Raw genomic sequence first — 21300 nt, forward strand, 5'->3', positions numbered from 1 at the left:
TTTTCTGCATGTTTTATACATTTTGGCCAATAGGTGGCAGTGCCATCCAACTGGTTTTGTACACTTAGGGCAATGTGGCAATTATAAAGTGGAATTTTCTTTCTGATAGATTAAATCATTGCAAAAATATCTTCTCACTGATGGAATCTGTAGGTGAATTGAATCCATCAACAAACCTTAAAATGGCAGGAAAATATAGACCAGTGGAAACTGAAACCTTATGGTACATACAGTAGTTTGGAGCCAAATAATATTATGTGACGGCATACCTTGCTGATCTCCTGTAGAATGAGTGGGCTGCCCACCATGGACTCAACCACTGGCTGGCAATCCAAAACTCTCTTCCTCTCCTCGGCAACATCTCTGTCCTCGGGTTGAAGAGCTTCTTCTGCCAATAGCAGAGCCTGACAAAAACACACACCCATGATTGTGACTGATAACACACAAACCAATAATATTTTAGCAGCATATTTTCCCTCCTCTCCCACCTTCTTGCGTCTCCTGAAGAGGTTGAGTAGTGTACGGATGCACCGGAGCTCAATGAAGAAGACCAGGGCGATGAAGACGACACCCTGCACGGACATGGCCACCAGGAAGCGGCCCACTCCGGGCTCGTCCATGGAAAAGTAGTTCACTTGATACGTGATGTCTGCAGACGACAATGAGAATGTCAACACAGTCCCCTGTTAAGTGTGCCAGATGATGCTAAGATTCAAAAGGTTTACCAACAATCAAATAAAATCAGGATTTTCAATATCGTAGCTCATCAACACAGCAAACACTGCAGATGATTTAATTAGCATGGACACACACAGGCTAACTTTACAGAAAACAGGCCGAACAGAAGATTTAGTGTCCACAGCTTCACATTTACATTATCAAGTGAAAGCACATTTCTAATTCCTAAAATGAGTCGGCACCAAATCCAACGCAACTAAACGACATGGAAATCATTTACAAGTTTTCATATATAACCAACAATTAGATACAACCATCCATGTATCATTTATAACCATCATATATAACCATTCATCCATCCATCATATCCATCCTTCCATCATATCTAATCATCCATCCATCCATCCATCCATCCATCATATCTATCCATCAATCATATCTAACATGAAGTTATATCATATCTAACCATCCATCCATCATATCTAACCATCCATCCATCATATCTACCCATCAATCCATCCTTCCTTGCTATCTAACCATCCATCCATCCATCTATCTTGTCTAACCATCCATCCATCATATCTAACAATCCATTTATCATATCTAACCATCGATCTATCATATCAAACCATTCGACCATCCATCCATTCATCATATCCATCATATATAACCATCCATCTATCTTGTCTAACCATCCATCTATCATATCTAACAATCCATCCATCCATTATATGTAACCATAATCTGTCATATCTAACCATTCACTCTTTATATCTAACCATCTATTCTTCATATCTAACATCCATCTATCATATAACCATACATCCATCAATTCTAACCATACATCCACTCTTCATATCTAACTAACCATCATTTCTAACATCCATTTATCATTTCTAATCATCCATCATATTCATCAATTTTGGACAATTCACTGTGGTCGGAGCTGCCCAGAGCAACACCAGAAACAGAACCGTTCACTCACTGTAGTACTTGCAGATGTACTCGGCAAAGATGCTGGAGGTGCAGAAGGTGATGATCTCGTAGTTCTGGTAGAACTCGCTGAAGGACATGCCCAGGCAGTAATTCGGGAAGATCAGGAAGACTTTATCCAGGATATAGGAGAGGTCTAGCAGATTCAGCTCTGGACCACAAGAACACGAGGTGTGTGAATACAAGTTGTTGCAAGAAATGAAAAGCATTCTGAGCGCACGAGTGTGGACATGCATTTCTCACCAGGTATGGTCATGATGGTGACCGCGAGGAAGGTTGCTGTGCCGCTGAGGATGTTGAAGATGGTGAGGCGCGTGTAGGCTGTGGCCGCCGTGGAGAACAGGAAGCTGAGCAGGTACATGAGGGGAATCACCGCCCAGCCATACAGAAGCAGCAACAGTAGAACATCCACCAGGTGGTTGTCAGCCACGAACGCTTTTACTGAAAACACTCGGAAGACCACCTGAGAGAAAAAAACAAACACGTCAAGAATGTTGAGCTTAGTTGAACATATAGACATTCAGTCAGAGCAGACGACATAGTTGAGAACCTGTTCTAATTTAATCCCAGGATTCCGTAAACGGTTCTGCTGGGACTAAGGTCTATGAAGTTCTGAAACAATATGTTGCTCTTGCATGTCAAATGATAAATATGTCCTAGACCAGTGGTTTTCAATTTTTTTGACTCCCTTGCAAAACATATGAAGGACCCCCAAGATATTTCTGGTACGTCTGCTGTAAAGACAAAGCTGCTCTTTTTAACGTTTCTTTATTTGCAGAGACTAGGAGTGGCAAAATAACTAGAATTTAACAGTTAAATCATTATTTAAATATTATTAATTATTTTTCTAATAACGTTTACTTGAAATAATAAAATAAAATGATTCTAAATCATTTAAATACAATTCCATAATTTTTTTAAAAAAACTGAAACGAGTTTGCACTTTTTATTATCAATAAATGTACATATCACAAATTATTATTGTACTCCCAAATAGCAATTTCATTTCAATAAAATATACATTGGTTATATAAATGTCCATGACTTCTACTTTCGATGACTTTTCCAGGTCTAGAAATGGAACTTTTAACATTTCTAGGTTTTCCAAGACTGTGGGAACCTTGGTTCACAAACAAGAAATGAGGGAATGAATTAAAATTCATCCCTTTCTTAAAATTCAAGAAATATATGACATCAGCTTACATTTGAGCTGTTTTAGTGTATTTTAAATCACATTTTGTCTTATTTTAAACCATTTTGAGCCATCTTGCAATTGCGATGAGGCCCCCAGATTAAGAACTATTGTCCTAGACAGTACGTTCATACTGACCAGCATGAGCAGGCAGGGCAACAGGAAGTTGATGAGGTCCCACAGCAGGGCGGAGAACCAGAAGTTGGAGAGGTAGACCCCGCTGACCTGCTGCAAGTGCTTAGACTTCACCGACCGCTCAGAGACGAGGAGCAGGGCAAAGGTGCTGGCTAATGACGCCATGCCGTACATGAGGTTTATAGCGATGGCGAAGCCTGTCTGACCCCTGTAGAGACAAAAATGGAAGATCGATGAAACAACCAAACAGCTAAATGTGCCGTGCAACTAAAAAAAAAGTGCAACTAAAAGTTAACTTAGGGTTCTGGGTTTGTTCAAATCGCGATATTTAACTTTAAAAAGACTGCGGTTTAAACATGAAGTCTGCATGTTATGCAATGTGTTTCAGCTACATATTTGTCAACTACACATAATTCTTAAAGCAATAATAAGGTCCTTGCACACTGAGTCCGAAATTTTTGTATGCATTTTTTTCGTATTTGTAATTCGATGGCGCTGAATTGTCAAAACACCATTTAAAATGCTTGTTGCGGAAAACGCAGACAAACAAGATAGCAAAGATCTTAACTCTGTTTTGCAACACTTCTTGCTAAAAATGTTACATTTTCATTTGATTACGTTGTAAACGTAACAGAATTTCTGGGGGAAAAATACTAAAAGGCATTTTCTTAGGGCCCTGTTATTGTTAAAATGTTAACAAGTTAATAAATTATTAGATTAATAAGACATTATTTTTGTTGATTTAACGGAATCCAGAAAAACAAAGAATTTGGGAAAGGATCAAATGGAATTTAGGAAAACATGAAATGGAGTTCTATTGGGCATATTCAAAAAGCTGGCACGTACTCAGACAGCTGGCTCTGCGCAGCCTCGGACATGTTGCGGGGCATGGGGTAATTTCCAGTGCGGATAGAGGCGTTGGGTCCTGCTAGTAGCTTGTAGAGAGCGTTGTCAACCAGCATGAGCGCCGATGCGGAGGTGTGGTAGCCCTGGTTGTTGAAGTAGCCGATGACCTCAGCGTACTTCCTGGATCTGCCCCTGAAAGCGGCGCCCACCACACAGTGCTCGTTGAAAGCTCCGCCCTCCCGCATGGCGTTATATAGCACGTAATCTGAGAAATCTGAACAGACAAACATTAGGATGTTAGGATGTTGTCAAGGCAGCTACCGCGCATCACACAAGCATAATAAGAGCAGCGATACCTGTTATATTAGTGTCAGCCGTGGCTCTCTGGGAAGGCAGCTGTGTGGCATAGATCTCAGCCAGAGCTGCAGCCAACGGCCCAGCGTGGGCATCTAAGGCCACGGGTACGTGGGTAGGGCCGTACTGCTTTAGTGCCAGGCGGAGCTGGGGCGAGTTATGGCTCCTAGGTACGGTACGGGCCACCACTAGAGCCACCACTGTGAAGATGAGCGGCACCAGGAACTGAGCCACCATCACTTTCCAGTTGCGCCAGCTGTAGAGCGCCCTCTTCAGGAACATAGCGTAGAACTGCTGCATATAGAGTCTGGCCTGAGGATAAAAACAGGCAGAAAATAATGTTTACAAATACAATAAATGCAAAAAAGAGAGAACCAATATTCTGTCTATCTATCTATCCATTCATCCATCTTAATCCTTTTATAAATAAATTAACACTTTTATTCAGCAAAGACAGATTCAATTTATGTTACAAAAGATTTCTATTTCAAATAAATTAAAAATGCTGTTCTTTTGATGTTCTTTCTATTCATCAAAAAATCAGACATGTTTCCTGAGCATCAAATCATCATATCAGGATGATTTCTGAAGGATCATGTGACACTGAAGACTGGAGTAATGATGCTGACAATTCAGATTTGATCACAGGAATACATTTTATAATAAATAAAATACAATTAGATAATAATTAATTACAATTAGAGCTGTCAGAATATTACATAATGTGTGTTTGTGTATATATATATTTGATGAAGATTTAATGATATATATATATATATATATATATATATATATATATATATATATATATACATATACAAGAGCGTTTTAATGACAAAAACACATATATATGTAAGGAATAATTGACGACAGGCCGTTGAATTATTAGAAAAATAATGCACACCCGAGGTGGTAAGTTTTTGTCATTAAAACGCTCTTGTATGTAGGACTAATTTCTTACGCATCTAATCCCATGCCTCCGTTGTTAATTCCAAAACGCGTTTGGGCATGATCAGTCATCAAATTACATTCATAACCGGCCTTGTGTCCTCGGCTCGGCTTTATGCAGTTATTAGAGAGAGATGTTGCAATAATGAGACCGAAGAGCATGTGCGTCAATATTATTATTTATTTATTAATTCAATTTGTTTTAATTAATTCGTTCATTCTTTTTTTTTCTATTATTGACAGATGACAGACTAGCCAAATAAATGGGGGGGGGAAGCCTTTTAACAAGTAAGGCCTATAAATAATTATTTATTTGTTATATTATCTGCAATAAAAATCCGTGCTGCAGGACTATGCATTTATTTAGCCTATATTCAGTTTAATTTTCTATTGATTATAGATAGAAATATAGGCTTTATTTATTAAAATTAAACTGCATGTTTCTATTGATTGTGAAGCTAGACATTGAAAATGGCAGATAAAGCGCATGCGGCTAAATGTTTTTTCTTGTTATGAATTGTATCCTATTTTCCGTTATTACCGTTAACTACGCGAAGTGATATGAAACTGTAATGCGGTCAAGACCTGCCTGGAACTACTTTAGCTGTGCGTTTCCCTGAAAATAATGCACACCTTAGAATGTTCGTCAACCAATCAGATTCAAGCATTCAACGGCCCTGTAGTATAATTATACATATACTGCATATACACAAATACATACTTATATATGTGTATATATATTGTGTAAAAAAAATACTGCATTAAACTGTCATTAAAAAAAATATACTGCACAAAAGTCTCACACCCCAAGGAAGTAACATTATTTGAATCAAATGATACCAAAGCTATTATATGAAAAATTATATAAAAAAAAAACATTTAGTAGTTTATGGGAAATTTAATTTTATCAATAAATACAAACCAGCTTTACACTAAATCAACAACCAAGTTACTTACAACCCATACTAGCTTTTTTCTTTTTTACAGTGTTTAAAATAATTAAATAATTGATTTTTAATTGTAATAATTTTACTTGATGTTAATGCTAAAAAACAAAACAAAACAACAACAACAACAACAACAACAACCCACACAAACCCCCCCCACACACACAAATCAGGGTACTAAACTATATAAAATGTCCCAAACAGGACTGCAATATCTGTATAAAACAGAAACAAAAATAAAACAACCACTACCATTTAATGTGACCTCCTCAACAACATTTTCTAAAGCGCCTCCTTTCTCTGACCTTGAGCTGATAAATAAAACAATTCTTCTTTATTATTTTCCTGGCGTATTTTGTTATTAGAGAACAAAAAGCCTGGAAAACGCACAGTGGGATCAAGAGGTGAATGTAAGCAATTATTATTTATTATTATAATATACAGTAGTATTGTGTGGTACAAAAGTCGCTGACAGGTAATTGCATGGCTCTATAGTCCACGTGTCTATAATATTCTGGCTTGGGTTTCTCATTCAATGTTAGATTATAGGATCAAAAGTGCAGTAAGCGATTTCTGAGAAATGCTGTTGAAAGTGGATCGGACAGAGCACCAAAACACAATTGTACCCAATCAGCAGTGAGGGGCGTATACACTCATTAGTGCCTATGTCGCATAGCGTGTTCGTGAATTTGGGGGCGGAGCTATCAAGATAGAAGTGTGATCATTTTGGGTAGGGGCATGTTTGGTGATTTTTGGTGATTTCAAATATCAACAGCGTTTCTCAGAAATCACTTACTGCACCTTTAATGTCACCTAGAAAAATAATATTTCACTTCATTTATAAAAGCACAGCAAAGCGCTAAAAGCACTAACCCCGGTGTTGAGTTTGATATTGGAGCAGTCCTCTGAGATCATAGTGCCGCTGTCGGTGAAATCCGTCACATCAGTCATGCCGCTGATGCTGCTGGAGTCGTCCATGGTCCAGTCATGTGACCTCCGCTCATGCTGGTACTGCAGAGCAGGGAGCTGGATGGCTTGAATATCCAGACTGGAGTCCACGAGCTTCCCGACCCTGCGAGATTGAGCGCACGCAAACACACACGGTTACATAAAAAGACGAAACAAACATAAGGATCTGCATGAAGGTGGCTGTTACTGGAACACAGCTGGACAGCCATTCAATGTGCCTACACAGAAGTGGTTATATAAAACGTAGAAGGGCTCAGAGAAATTATGCTGAAGGAGAGAAAGCAATGATGTCACTGTAACCTGTCACTCCGAACCCTGTCCTACAGCTCTCCAAATCCATCATGAAAAATGTTTTGTGAATGTGAAGGAGAATTGATAAAAAAAAATCTTCTCTGAATGGCACACCAGAGACTGAGCATGTTTCCGCAGGGTGTGTTTTCAATAACACAGTTCCCTGTATGGTTAAGAAGCCCTGCAAATCAATTATTTTAAAAGAATCAGTTCATATATCCAATTAAGCGATTCTTTTTAGTTCCTAACGTGTTTACAGAGATCATTTCTCTTTTTTAAAAGCATTCAGAATACGTGGCATGATTTCAAAGTGGACGGTCAGTGTTAAAATCAGGGAACATACTGTTTAGGTAAGGGTTAATGCCCTTCGAGGTGTCCATTATCAGGTATTAATGGACGACGGCGAGGCGTGAACCGGCGGTTGCCTTCGCCGAAGTCCATTTATACCTGACAATGGACACCTCGAAGGGCCTTAACCCGCTTATACCATGGTCACTTATGAAAGAAAGAAATATTTGATCAATTAATAATACTTTAATGTGTTTTAGAGTAAAAATCGTGAGGGTTTTTATTTATTAAGTCGAGCACACTATTTAATAATCTCCCGTGTACAGGCGTTGCCAAGCAACGTGGCCACAGCGACCCGACCGCAGCAGTTGATCAGTGAGTTTGAGCCAGCACAATCATTTAGTACTGTCATCAGGCAAATTGACAGGACGCCTTTCCTAGGTGTACATTATCACTTTTTAACGGACACCCTGCAGCCAATCAGAATCGAGTATTCGCCCAGACCATGGTATAAAAAAATGGTAATTTTTTATACCATCCGTTTTTTTTATACCACAATTTTTTTCCACATCCGTTTTCATGTTTACATCTCAGCAAACATGTTCATGTAGTATGAGACAACATGAAAAGCTGTTTATGAAGAGGAGCCCAGTGTTGTTATTGTTCATTAAAACTATTAATAATTGTTTTTGTTCAGCTGAAATAAAATGTATTATTATTATTAAAATATTAGATGAAAACTAATTGCAATAAATAAGTTGAAGTTGAAGTACTTAAACGACTAAAACTGAAATTCAAATAAATTAAGTAAGGGATAATGTATAGAGTACTACTCTATAAATTATCCCGCTTATTACATGGCTACCTACAAAATAAATAAATAATTTGCCACGAATTATTGATTTAAAAAGGAATTTATTGATTTAAAAACAATTGTATTGCTTCCGGCAAAGAAAATAGTCCGTTCCGCGTCCATAGCAATGCGCTGTTTTTCATGGCAACGGTCTGTTATACTTCGCAGAGATCTGTTATCAAGAAATAACAGACCGCATTCTACATTGGAATTCAGCCAAGCCATGTAATAAAGCTATATAAAAATATTAAAAATAAACAAAAAGGACAAAAAAAGCACATAATAAAATTTAAATATGAAACAGAAAATATACAATTATAAATGTTAATAAGTTATATAAGAGTAAATAAATAAATAATCCTAAAATAACACTGGCAGCAGCAGGTAGGGGAAATATATGTGTGAGTCAAGAGCCGGTGGGAAATCAGTTTCTCACAGAGCTCTAATTCAGTGTGGAAAACCGGAACACAATATAAAATGAAAAAGATGGGGATCAACATTATATCACAACTCCAAAAACTTTACTGAATAAAATTGGAGCTTTTATCAATAGGAGACTTTTCTTGTGGTCAGATACCTGAGAAAAACCTCCTCCATGGTTGTCACGGACGCCCCGTAGCTGGCGATGCCCAGCTCGTCTCGATTCATCTCCAACTCAGCAAACAGCAGCTCAAACCTGCGGAGAAACACCAGATCTGAGAGCGCAGTGCAAACTCAAGCCTCAACAGACAGGACAATCAAGAACTGCTGAAACTGCTGAGAGTGGAGAGAAAGAAATCCAGTGATTCCATCCATATCCATTCATTTCTATTAGTTTAACAAATTTAGTTAATATTTTGAATTAAACTTTATTTTTTATTTTCTGTTCTTGCTTTAGTTCAAGTTTAAGTTATTTTTGGTTGTTTTTGTTAAAGGGGGGGTGAAATGCTATTTCATGCATACTGAGTTTTTTACACTGGTAAAGAGTTGGATTCCCATGCTAAACATGGACAAAGTTTCAAAAACTAAGTTGTACTTTTGATGGAGTATTTTTGTTCCAAAAATACTCCTTCCGGTTTGTCACAAGTTTCGGAAAGTTTTTTTCGAGTATGGCTCTGTCTAACGTACGATAGAGCAGAATTTCCTTATATGGGTCCTAAGGGCACTTCTCCGGTAAGATCGCGGGCGCGCGCGCACTCGTAGAACAGAGCAAGAGAGTGAAAGCAGTTCGCCATCAAAGCGCCCTGCCCGGCTTTTGGGAAGTCAATGTCACCAAAGAAGTGTGTTTTTGGTTGCCAGGGCAAGACAACCCTGCACAGATTCCCAAAGAACCCAGCGTTAAGGAACCCGTGGATGGAGTTTGTTTTCCTGAGCATAAACGGAGTTGTGTAAGACTGTTGTTGTTCCCTGCATTTCGTCGATGATTGTTTTATAAACAAAGCCCACATCGACGGATTTGCAGATCGTCTAATGCTTAAGGATCGAGCAGTCACAATGATAAAGGTTCGCGGTCGTGCGTTGGAACGGTGAGTAAAACTGTTGAACAAATGTCTCTGTGTGTTGTTAGCTCGGCGCGTTAGCACAGCTTTAGCTTCGCCCACACGGCCCGCCCCCAGCCGCTCGTTTTATTCCGGAAAGACTCGGTACAGCCTATCTTTCAATTAAAAATATAATAAAACAAAAGACTTTTTGGAGATATGAAGGATGCAATATTACTCTATAGGTACTCAAGATTAACGGGAGATTGAGTGAAAATGAGCATTTCACCCCCCCTTTAAAAATATGTCCATAGTTTTAGTTATTTTAGTACTTTAACTTAAACTAAAAGAAAATGAAAAATGTTGAAAATGAAAAACTAGCTGAACTACTTTACGATAATAACCTTGATTCCACGAAAAAACAAACATTTTGTACATTCAGGAACATTGAGGATTAAAAATGACATCATTTTCCTTTTGGGGTGAAGCATTTCTATTACGAAGTGCTTTTATGATGTTTTTCTCTCATTGAGGTGATTTAGAGAGTCGCTGAGCAGAAATACGTGTGTGTCATGAACAGAGAACACTGTTGTTTCAAGATCTTCACTAAAAAACAGATCAATGGGTACATTTAGTCCATCTGTTGCTATGGCAGCTCACAAGAATCAGACCCAAGACTGAAGCCTCATACGCTACATTCATCTGTATACACCAAAGACCAAACTACTTTTTTTCATAATTCATTGTCTCTTATAAGTACCAGCTGAGTTTGTGCAATCGAGGTTATTGATTGAAGACAGCGCTGATGAGGACCTTGATGTTAAACAACACAACCTCTTCAAAATCAGACGTCAGGATGACTTCAGCAGGATTTGACTGGAGCACAGGATTTCAGACAAAGGTGCATTTGTAACAGCATACTAAAATACTACACGTGATTTTTTTTGTAGTATGCAGTTCAATGTATGCAAATTCTATTATGCAAACTACCACTTTTGCCAAAATCTGTAGTACACAACCAGAGCACACCACATGAAATATATCATATCCCACAATGCAATGTACTTGATTCATTCAAATAGACACAAAATTGGATCGTCTAAAATAATAATAGCACGCCACTCGCTGCATTAAGCATGCAAAATCATGAAGTCATGTGTTGACAATGTAGCAAATTAGTGTTTGAATGCATTGCAAGCAACACACGGTTTCTCACACTACTTTAAAAAAAAAACAGGCATCTAATATGTGCTGTGTCTGAGTGTTGTCTTACCGGCTGGTGCTCTCTTTGGGCAGTATGTAGGAGAGTTCAGCGCCGGCACTGCTCTCTAGAGTGGCATCAGGCACATACATGTGGACTAGACGGGTGATCTCAGACACGTTACAAAATGCGTCTTTTACGATAACCATGTGGTAACCAGCACCTGAGAGAAGTACAAGAGAAACAGTCAAAAAATATATATACACATTTCTTTTTACTGAGGGCGTTTTCACACCCGGTGTGTTTTCTCCATTAGTTCCATTCGTTTAGTCATATATGAACACTACTATCCCACTTGGATCCGCACCAAAACAATCTCTCTGAGATTACCTGAACAAGGTGGTTTTGACCTGATTGAAAACGAACTCTAGAGCGGTTTGGTTGAGGTGAGAAAGAGTCCTATGAAGCAATCCGAACCAACGGACCAAAGAAACCAAGCGGTATCATAATTTATAACGGGGAATGTGTTATATAAAAGCAGTCTGATTCTGTGAGTGAGCACATTAGTTATCGCACTTGAAAACCAAAGAGAAAGCAAGAATGCAGTCCTGATAAAGCCTTGATTCCCGCTCCAAGTATATATATCATTTTTAATTAAATAAAATAATTATCATTTATCAGCCAGTGGTGCGTTTCCTACACTGACGGAACTCACTGTTTAACAACCATAGTATGACAGTGTGATCGTTGAAGAAACCAACTAGCTACTCACGACTGTTTCCCAAAACCATATTCATTCGAATAGCTTGCTTATTTTGCCCAAGATAAGAATTTATTGAGTCCACATGTCATAAAAAGAAGAAACTTTGCTTCTAACCACAGCTCACTGTTGTCGACAGCTTTGCAATGCTGTTCGCAAATGTTTGATGTAACTATGGTTTCATTCATTCATTTTGGGAAACACAGACTCATTGAACTATGCTGATAACGACAGAACTGTTGGCTAATGATGCTATTGGGAAAAGCACCCCAGAGCGGGAATGACAGCTACATTCATATAAGTGTTTGTGTGTCTAAACAACTACAGATAAAGCCGCAATAAGCTCACTGAGCTTACTTGTCAATCATCTTGATGGATGGTGGCGAGGAAACTCTGAACGGAGAGCTTTACTCACATGTGACTTGCATAAACACATTTTGGTACACTTTGAAATGTTGCTTTGTGAAAGCGAACCTAACCAAGAAGAAAATGCAACATTTTTTACAAAGTAAGTCCCTGTTTCAGAACAAAACAAACGATCTACAAGTCTGAAAACCCCCTGGGACTTCTCTAGGTAGAAGCAAAGCCCTTACTGGAATAATTTGGTTTGTGTGATTGTCATCTTGAAAACAAGACTTTACTATACATTTATTATAGCCGCCATATTGGACTTGGCAAATGTCTGTCCTCAAAATCATTTTCCTCAAGTAGCCATCTCTTCCTATCATCTCCGCTAGCACGTTTTATGCATAAACAACTTATGACAACCTCTTTTTGTTCTTCTCATGATCTTGCAGCGATCTCACCATATTTGTTCTTGAGGAAGAGCGGCGAGCCGCAGCACTGGAGCTCCCCACTGGCCATGATGGCGATGCGATCTCCCAGCAGGTCGGCCTCGTCCATGAAGTGTGTGGTGAGCAGGATGGTACGTCCCCGTTTCTCGCCCTGCAGCAGATCCCGGGTGGCCCGTCGGGCTGAGGGGTCCATCCCTGAGGTGGGCTCGTCCAACATAACCACCTACAGGGAAACAATGGGTTTCGTTAGAATCTGAGTGGCTAACGCTAATAGGAAACCTTTCCTCATCTAACTTATACAACCGGCATTACCATGCTAGGTAGCATAAACCAACCTGGATAAACATGGAGAGGTTTTAAAAAATTATCGCAAATGCAACATAAAAGCATTTGCTAAACATAAAATATATATGAAATAAAACAGCAGTGGTTTAAACAAAGTTTCCGTTGTCTGACCTTTGAGTCTCCGATTAAAGCAATGCCGATGGAAAGCTTCCTCTTCATCCCACCAGAGAGGGTCTTGGATCGCGCATCACGCTTATCCTCTAAATTAAGGATCCGAAGGATGCGGTCGACCTCATCTGGGATCTTTTTGCGTGGGTAACCCTTTAGCTGAAGAGAAGAAACAAGCCATGTAAATATCCATCTCAATGTTAAACAGTCTGCAACAGTCTAAAAATCCATTTTCCCTTAATTTTCTCCATATGGAAATTGATTTTTATCGATAATTTATAAACTGTTAAAAACAGGCCTAATGTGAGCTATGAAGTTAATCAATGGTATGCTTTTGTCTAAGCCATCAACTATCAGCTTATTTTTTAACTAATCATGTTCGTCATGAAATAAAAATTTACTCTATTTACTTTGTTAGCACACATCATTAGTCTTGTGGTGAACAAATCCGTGCAAGTTAATACACAGAAAACAATGTGTTTGTCGTGGTAATCTTTAATCAAAATCTGCCTCTGCTCTGGAATGGCATTCCTTCTCTGATGACATCAGTTTGACGGCTTGGGTTGAATATCCGTAACCACTCCCCTTCAACCGCCAATCTCCTATGAGCAAGGCATGGAGGATGTGTGCTAAAGTAAAACCCCTTTACTTGGACATACGTTACACCACTGGAGAAAAGATGGTTGCAACTTCCAGTTCACGGGGACTTTAGCATAATTCCTGTCGAAAACTACATTACCCATAATTCTGTAAAGAAATCCACCTGTCAGAGACTAGCGACAAGCAAAATCCCTCCAAAAGAGCTCCGCCCATTACCTATGACGTAAACGAGTCAGTCTCCCGGCGCTTTCAAACCACTTGGTATGTGTGTATAAATGTATATTTTACAATAAAAATAATATGTACGGTTTCTGTATCAACATCTTTAAATTAATAGCTTTGTAGATTTAGGTTTGGTTTGTGACAGCTAGAATTCAAGTTAATTAAAAAAAAAAAAAAAAGCATGTAGGACATTTGAACAGAAAACATGGATAACATGGATGATCACAGAGTTAGGTATCTTATAGACCTCCTCGAGTGATCTGTGTCTACCTGCGTGTAGAAGAGCAGGTGTTCTCGGACGGTGAGGTTGTCGAAGAGCACGTCGTGCTGCGGACAAAGACCCAGGCTGCGGCGGATCAGAGCCATATCCTGACATATGTCATAACCGTTAATGTACGCACGGCCGCTGCTAGGCGGGAAAAGGCCTGGGAATGAAGAAAGAAAGATCATTTGAATGATGCAAAGAAGCGTTCTACTCTGACTGACCCCTGTTATCACTGTTTACAGCTAGGAGCAGAATCAATGGTGTAGCTGCTAAGAGATAAGCTTCAAGCTTATCATACTTTCAAGGTAAATAGCTATACAAGCTGCTAACAAAGTAGCAAAACAGTTATTTAAGGGGACAATATCGTTTAAAGTTAAAAAACATAACTTACAATCAGTATTTATACAGTGTTCTTAAGCTATTTTCAAACTAGCTACAAGCTAATCATAATTTAAAGGTAAATTAAAAGCTAGACTAACTTGTAGCTACTGCTAACAAAAATGAGCTAAACTGTGATATATTTAAAGAAGCATTATCTTTTTATAATATAACTAATATTGATATTATGATCAATAGATGTACCTACTATGATATTAGACTACATAGCCTATAATAAAATATATTTTTATTCAAAGATCAACAGTCTGTCATTAGTCTTTAGTCTGCCACAAAAAAACAACATTAAAATCAGGAACTCAAATGTCATTGTGAAAAAAAACAAAAAAAAAACAATGACTGCTGTAACAGTGCGTCAATCAGACCTTTCAGGCTATTATAGCCTAACGCTAATAAGCCTTAAGCCAAGATTATAAACTACAACTAAATTGTCGGTCATTAAATAAGAAAACGAAATAATCGTGTAGATGATTTGCTTTGTGTAACCCGACATCAGACATTAGGCCGAAGTATTTTTTTGCACACAGTGCCGCGACCAATCAATCACTCCTTTACGATTGGAGCAGCAAGTTGCAGCAGCCGCGAGGACAGTGAATGTGCAGGCAGCCAGTCGTAAAGGAGTGATTGATTGGTCGCAGCACTGTGTGCAAAAAAAAAAGAAACTAAAAAGATGCTGCAGCCAATGAGCAGCCGGTGGGGGCTGGCTGCAGGACGACTCAACCTCCACAGACAATTTTTAATGTTTTATCAGACAATAACTACTCAAGATTTTGCTTTAGTATAATTTTCGGGACAATTAGGGCCGTGTTCGGGATTCGGGACAACAGCTTAGATTTCGCGACTGTCCCGGGACGTCTGGTCACGTAGTTAAACAGTCAAGCTAGTTTTAAAAAAGTACTTATCTACTTTTTTGCTAGTAGCTTAAAATGTATTATTTAACAGGACAAAATAATTTAAATTATCATTATATTATTCAGTTAAAAAAGAGCTGTTTTATTTAGATTTACAATAAACACTCAAGTATTAAACCTATAATACAACACCTTAATTCAACTAATCATAAAAATTATGCTAAATAGCTACAAAACAGATTATGTACAATGTTCAAGGAGCACAATACAGATATGATTCAAATGAATCATTTATTGAACCAGTTCATTAAAATGAACTGACTCACTAAAAAGAATCACATTTCCTAAAGCAATTTGAGAGGGACAGTCACACAACTTAAAAAACTTAGCTAAAGTACATTAAAACTAAATTGCTGTGTTCTTCTCACCTGTCAGCATTGATAGTGTGGTTGTCTTGCCCGCTCCGTTGTGACCGAGAAGGACAGTGATCTGGCCTTCAAACATGTTGAGCGTTAAATCCCTCACCGCCTCCTTGGTCTTATTGCCCACTTTGAACACCTGCGACAGAATGATCCACATGTTTACCTTCTCCAACAGTTTATAGAGGAAATCCATGTCTCTGTCACACTGACCTTGCACACACACACACACACACACACACACACACACACACACACACACACACACACACACACACACACACACACACACACACACACACACACACACACACACACACACACACAGAGTCTGCCATCTGTCCCCTGTGAATCTAATAATATTAATGCAAACCACGGTGCATCCGATACCTTAGCCAAATGTTTGATCTTGACCCCCGAGACCAGTCCAGCTGGCTCCTCTTCAATAAATTCCCCCTTCGTCGCCTTCTCGGCTTCCTCGTCATCCTCCTTCTTCAGAAAGGCCACACGAGGGCTGCTGCACCAGTACGAGGGCTGAGGGCAGATGAGGAGGTAAAGTATTTGACAACCCTTTTTTTAATACCTTAAATTTCATAAAATCTTTATTTTTTTCTATTTAACACAAATGTTCCTAAATACATTTTACAGATCGCACACAACTAATGCGAGTAAAACGCTCACACTGTTGAGTCCTGATGATGGCTAAAAGTTTCACGATGAAGGGCCACTAAAAGTTTATTCACATGTTTTCTCTCATTAACAAGAGGAAATGTTAAAATTATCATATGTCCAAAGGTGCGGTCATATTAGCAACATTTTGGCTACAAAATATGGCAATTATATATCATCAATACTGTAGCTTTACGCTGGTTTCAGACAGCAACTGTAAGTCATTTGTGTATAAACATGCTAGACATCCAGACACCACTGAGTCAAAGGCGTGACCCAGGAGGCCATTGTTCCAGATCACTTTCACTCTGGCGGGGTCTTTATTACCGGCCCGTTGATAAGCCAGTCTGCAAACACAAGCACTGACGCAACGGGTGTCCTACATGAACAATAGCTCTGCGCAAACTGAGACGCTGTTCCTCGTGCCCTCCCTCTTCACACCCTACAGTAAATCCTGTATGTCAGGAGATAAGGTTGTGCATGCACTTCCTGGCCATCTTGATGACATAAAGCAAGGTTTTCCTGCCGAGACCAAATGCTTCCTGTCTTTCAAGGGCCTCTGTTCAAGGCACTCCAGTCCTCACTCACTCACACTTTAAAAACTTCACATGGGTGAACCGCTAACCACTGCGACAAGTTCACCAGGCCAGACTGTTTTGACCATAGTTTCGTAAGAACGCTAACCCATGTGATGAGCACGAGGATGTTTGAGGATTGAGGAAATAATCAATGCACTCAAACAGAAGACTAGCTAGACTTGTGACTACATTCTTAAAAAAAATAATCTTTATTGGCATTGATGGTTCCAGTGAACAACATCCATGGATCCTTTCCATTCCACAAAAGATTCTTAATAGTTTTAGAGATTTTTAAAATGTTCTTCAGATCAATGGCGTTAGTTATTTCCATTATAAAGTCTGATTTTTTCCCCGCTTTAGGGATAACATTTATGGAATTTAGGATAAAATCTGACCGTTCTTAAAAAAAAAAGAACTTACTTCTTGAAGGGATAGTTTGCCCAAAAATTTTATTTATATGGACGTTCAATGAGAGAGAGAGAAACCTCTTTTATTAAACATCTTAATTTGTGTTTTAAAATGAACCAAAGTCTTATGGGTTTGGAAAGACATGAGGGTGAGTAAATGATGATTGAATTTTCATTTTTGGGTGAACTGTCCCTTTAAGAGCTTGAACATTCTTACAAACTTCTTAGAATTTAGAAAAAAAAGAATAAACTTTTTTTCTTCAGAAGATTTTTGTGAATCCGGCCCAAGGTCTTCAATGCAGCTTATAGTGACCAAACATATGGCTGTAGACAATGTGAACGCATGTAATACGTACCAGTATGAAGAAGTACCATGGAAGAGGGACTCCATACTCTCCCGGAAACACCGCTTCCACGTACCAGGTGACCAGACCGTACAGCACAGCGTCCAGAAGAAGCAGTCCGATCACCTGGGCCATGGAGAAGTCATCGTCCACCGTTACCGGATCAAACAGGTTATGCCACTGGATGCCCGTCCCTGAGGACAACATAAGACATGAGCATCAGGTGCATGGCAGCATTATTAGAGCAACTATAGTGTCATGTTTAGCTCGACCCCCTGACCTTTGCCCTCAAACATGCCGATCAGCTGGGCTCCCATGGCCATGGCCACATTGGAGATGAGGCAGGCGGAGACTTTCTGGGCGTGAGACAGCAGGTCATAGTGAGGCCACAGGAAGACGTACGGCAGGTAGCTCAGGAAGTAGAGGAAGCCTCCAGCTGCCGCCGCCACATTCGCTATGGGAGAGAATGACACTGAAATTAGGTTGTGCTTACAATTATATGAAAACATCACAAGAACATGTTCAAGTCACACGCACTGAAAAAGAAAGACATAAGAAATTATATTTTTCTTTAAGATGCCTTTGTAAGATCTTCAAAATGTTTCGATTTTTTTCAAAATCGTGTTATATGACAATTAAGCACAACTTCCGCTACAAATTCTCATACCGTAAAGTGCATGGAAATGTTTTTTTGTGCTATTTCCAGTTATTCAAAATGTTGATTCTCTAAATAAAATTACTATAATATAATAATTTATAGAGATTTAAATAAAGGCAACAAAACAAATACTAACATTGTGTATAAATACTTTAAATAGTACTTATTTTTATGGTTTAATTTATTTTTAAAAACAAATGAAATGGCATTTCATTATTTTCTACATTATATTAATGTAAATTCAGAGAGAAATGTATGGAAGCCTGTCTTTTCTAGAAATTACTCAAATATGCTGATTTGATGCTCAAGAAACATTTCTTATTTTAACAATGTTGAAAACAGTTGCTTCAAGATCAAGACTTTTTTTCTGGATGTTTTGATGAATAGAAAGATAAAATAAAAAAAAACAGCTTTTATTTGAAATTGAAATCTTTTGTAACATTTTCAATGTCTTTTATGTATTTTTGGGTGAATGTGACCTGGACAAACATGAGTTTTAGTGTGTGGGACTGAAGGATGGACATGTGAAGTAGTTCAAACCCTGGCCTTGAACATCCTTCCCTCGACCCTCAACCAGCCACCAAAGAGAGAAAGAGAGAGAGGTGATGGGTAGAAAAGAGTGGCACTGCTGTTCAACAAATGGAAGAAAATGACACACTGGGCTATTTTTACATTCACATCTCAAAGGAACGCATAGATGCGGAGAGCCTCTTCAGATTCAACAATATGTCATTTGGGGTTTGAATGGGCTGTAGCAGGACGTGTTGATTAAGGTTCATTTTCAGCCACTCTAAACCCAAAAGAGGACAAGTCTCTATAGGCTTTTGAATAAAGGAGGTCGTTGAACCGCACAGATTCGATTTCAGAAGAAAAAAAAACCAACCTAGTTCTACATCACATATATCAGCTGTAGAAAACCACAAAAATAAAACCTTCTCAAATAGTCACTGCAAGATTAAAGGCCCTATTTTAACGATCTAAGAGCATGGTCTAAAGTGCACTTAGGGACGTGTCCGAATCCACTTTTGCTAGTTAAACGATGGGAAAAATGGTCGGTGCACCCGGTGCATGCTCTAAAATGTCCCCATTCTCTTAATGAGTAATGGGTGTGTTTTGTTATGTGCAATAAACCAATCAGAGTTTCATTCCCTTTAAAAGCCAGTTGCGCTCACGCCATGGCGGATTCGCTATTTACATGACGGAGTTTGATAGTGGAAAGACTGAACTCGTCTCCAGAGAGGAAACGAGCAGACCATCTATGGGACAAGCCGAATTGCAACATATCTTTATGTACACAATAATAATCTTTTACATTGTAATCCTTTTATTTTTAATATTTGGCTAGTTTGTGCTGCTGACCGTCCCTGTATGTGTGTAATAAGCAGAGTGTAGCGCATTGTGGACCCGCCTATAGGCGCACATTACTACTAACGCGCTCTTTAAATTAAAAAATATATATATTGCATACCAGCAGCCCATGGGTACACAAATGGGCGCAAATACATTTGCTATTTAAACAACGTGGCACAGGACGTGAAAATGATAACTGCGTCGGGCTGAAACTAGCAAAAAACGTCGCGCCTGGCGCTGCATTGCACCAACTATATGATAGGGCCCAAAAAGTGTTATAACGAAACAAGAACATGTCAATAAAATGCTCAAGTTTAATTAACCTTTAAAATAAAACTAGACATTATACACAGATTATTAGGAGTTTCTGCATTATTTTTATATTATTTTCATGATTATGGTAAAGGGGCGAAACACGAAGTGACCAATCACAACACACTGATCTAACCGACCAATCAGAGCACATTGAGCTTTTCAGAAGGAGGAGCTTCATAGAGACAGGAACTAAACAGAGCGTTACTGACAGACTGAGAAGTGGCAACAATGTTAATATGTGGAAAATCATGTGTTTTTGAACATTCAAGCGTTAAAACCTGTACTAGTAAATCCCAAAAACAAAACCAAGACTTGGACTTTTTGCATATTTAAATGGGATCTGTTATGCACTTTTTCATTCAAGCTTCACATAACGGCCTTTGCAATTTAAATGACCTATTCTCAAATCAGTGTAGTTTCCATAATAAGTTACGAACAAAATGCCACCTTAAAACTGATTAAAGCGGCAGGTCTGTACACCAACAGCCCTTTGATTTTATATTCTTTTTTTTCATCAGGATGAACAGTTAAAGCTTGATGAATCTCTATGGCCTCCTCTTAAAGCCGGAATACATATCTTATTATTAGCTCAAGAGAGGGCCGCCATGCACACAAGCACCAATCGAATGCAATAAAGTCCAGCCACGAGTTCTGCCTTTACTCACTAAAAGCATTTCAAGAATCAAAAAGGGTCAATAACTGCAACCTGAACATTTTCCCCCAGCTGGTTACCTGCATTTACACAGTTTGTGGTTTCTTTTTGCAGAGAAAAGAAAAGAGTAGAGCAGCTTACGCACAATGGAGAGCTGATTTTCAAAAGCTTTATGCACATGAAGTGTGAATGTAACAATGAGTAACTTGTTATGTTTGTGCACGTATTTAGATAAAGATATACCGAACAAGTCCTATTTTGTGCCTTCATTCCTTTGGCCACCTTTTCTTGCTCTTCGTTCACGTTCTACTATATCTTACCTTTGATTATGAGGCTTTGTCTATTACACCGAAATAAGCCTGCTTGATTAAAAAACGCTGTGTGTGTTCAGATGAGCGTCCTATCATTGTCCTAC

At 38.8% G+C, this 21300-nt stretch overlaps 1 protein-coding gene across 1 annotated transcript in view; it reads right to left on the minus strand.

Annotated features, from left to right (window-relative positions):
- The window catches only part of abca3b (ATP-binding cassette, sub-family A (ABC1), member 3b), a 56138-nt gene that overhangs the window by 10154 nt on the left and 24684 nt on the right, over positions 1-21300 (minus strand). Inside the window, exons 9-25 of the mRNA XM_081370298.1 lie at positions 18191-18364; positions 17923-18104; positions 16303-16446; positions 15922-16051; positions 14252-14406; positions 13163-13318; positions 12719-12929; positions 11225-11375; positions 9072-9170; positions 6967-7165; positions 4201-4510; positions 3845-4118; positions 3002-3206; positions 1915-2134; positions 1664-1822; positions 489-649; positions 270-404 (exon numbers count right to left, since the gene is read on the minus strand). Of these exons, the coding sequence (XP_081226424.1) occupies positions 270-404; positions 489-649; positions 1664-1822; positions 1915-2134; positions 3002-3206; positions 3845-4118; positions 4201-4510; positions 6967-7165; positions 9072-9170; positions 11225-11375; positions 12719-12929; positions 13163-13318; positions 14252-14406; positions 15922-16051; positions 16303-16446; positions 17923-18104; positions 18191-18364 (3065 nt within the window). The remainder of the gene's footprint in view (positions 1-269; positions 405-488; positions 650-1663; positions 1823-1914; positions 2135-3001; positions 3207-3844; positions 4119-4200; positions 4511-6966; positions 7166-9071; positions 9171-11224; positions 11376-12718; positions 12930-13162; positions 13319-14251; positions 14407-15921; positions 16052-16302; positions 16447-17922; positions 18105-18190; positions 18365-21300) is intronic.

This window comes from Scardinius erythrophthalmus (assembly GCF_964197995.2).
Source record: "Scardinius erythrophthalmus genome assembly, chromosome: 1".
Taxonomy (NCBI): domain Eukaryota; kingdom Metazoa; phylum Chordata; class Actinopteri; order Cypriniformes; family Leuciscidae; genus Scardinius; species Scardinius erythrophthalmus.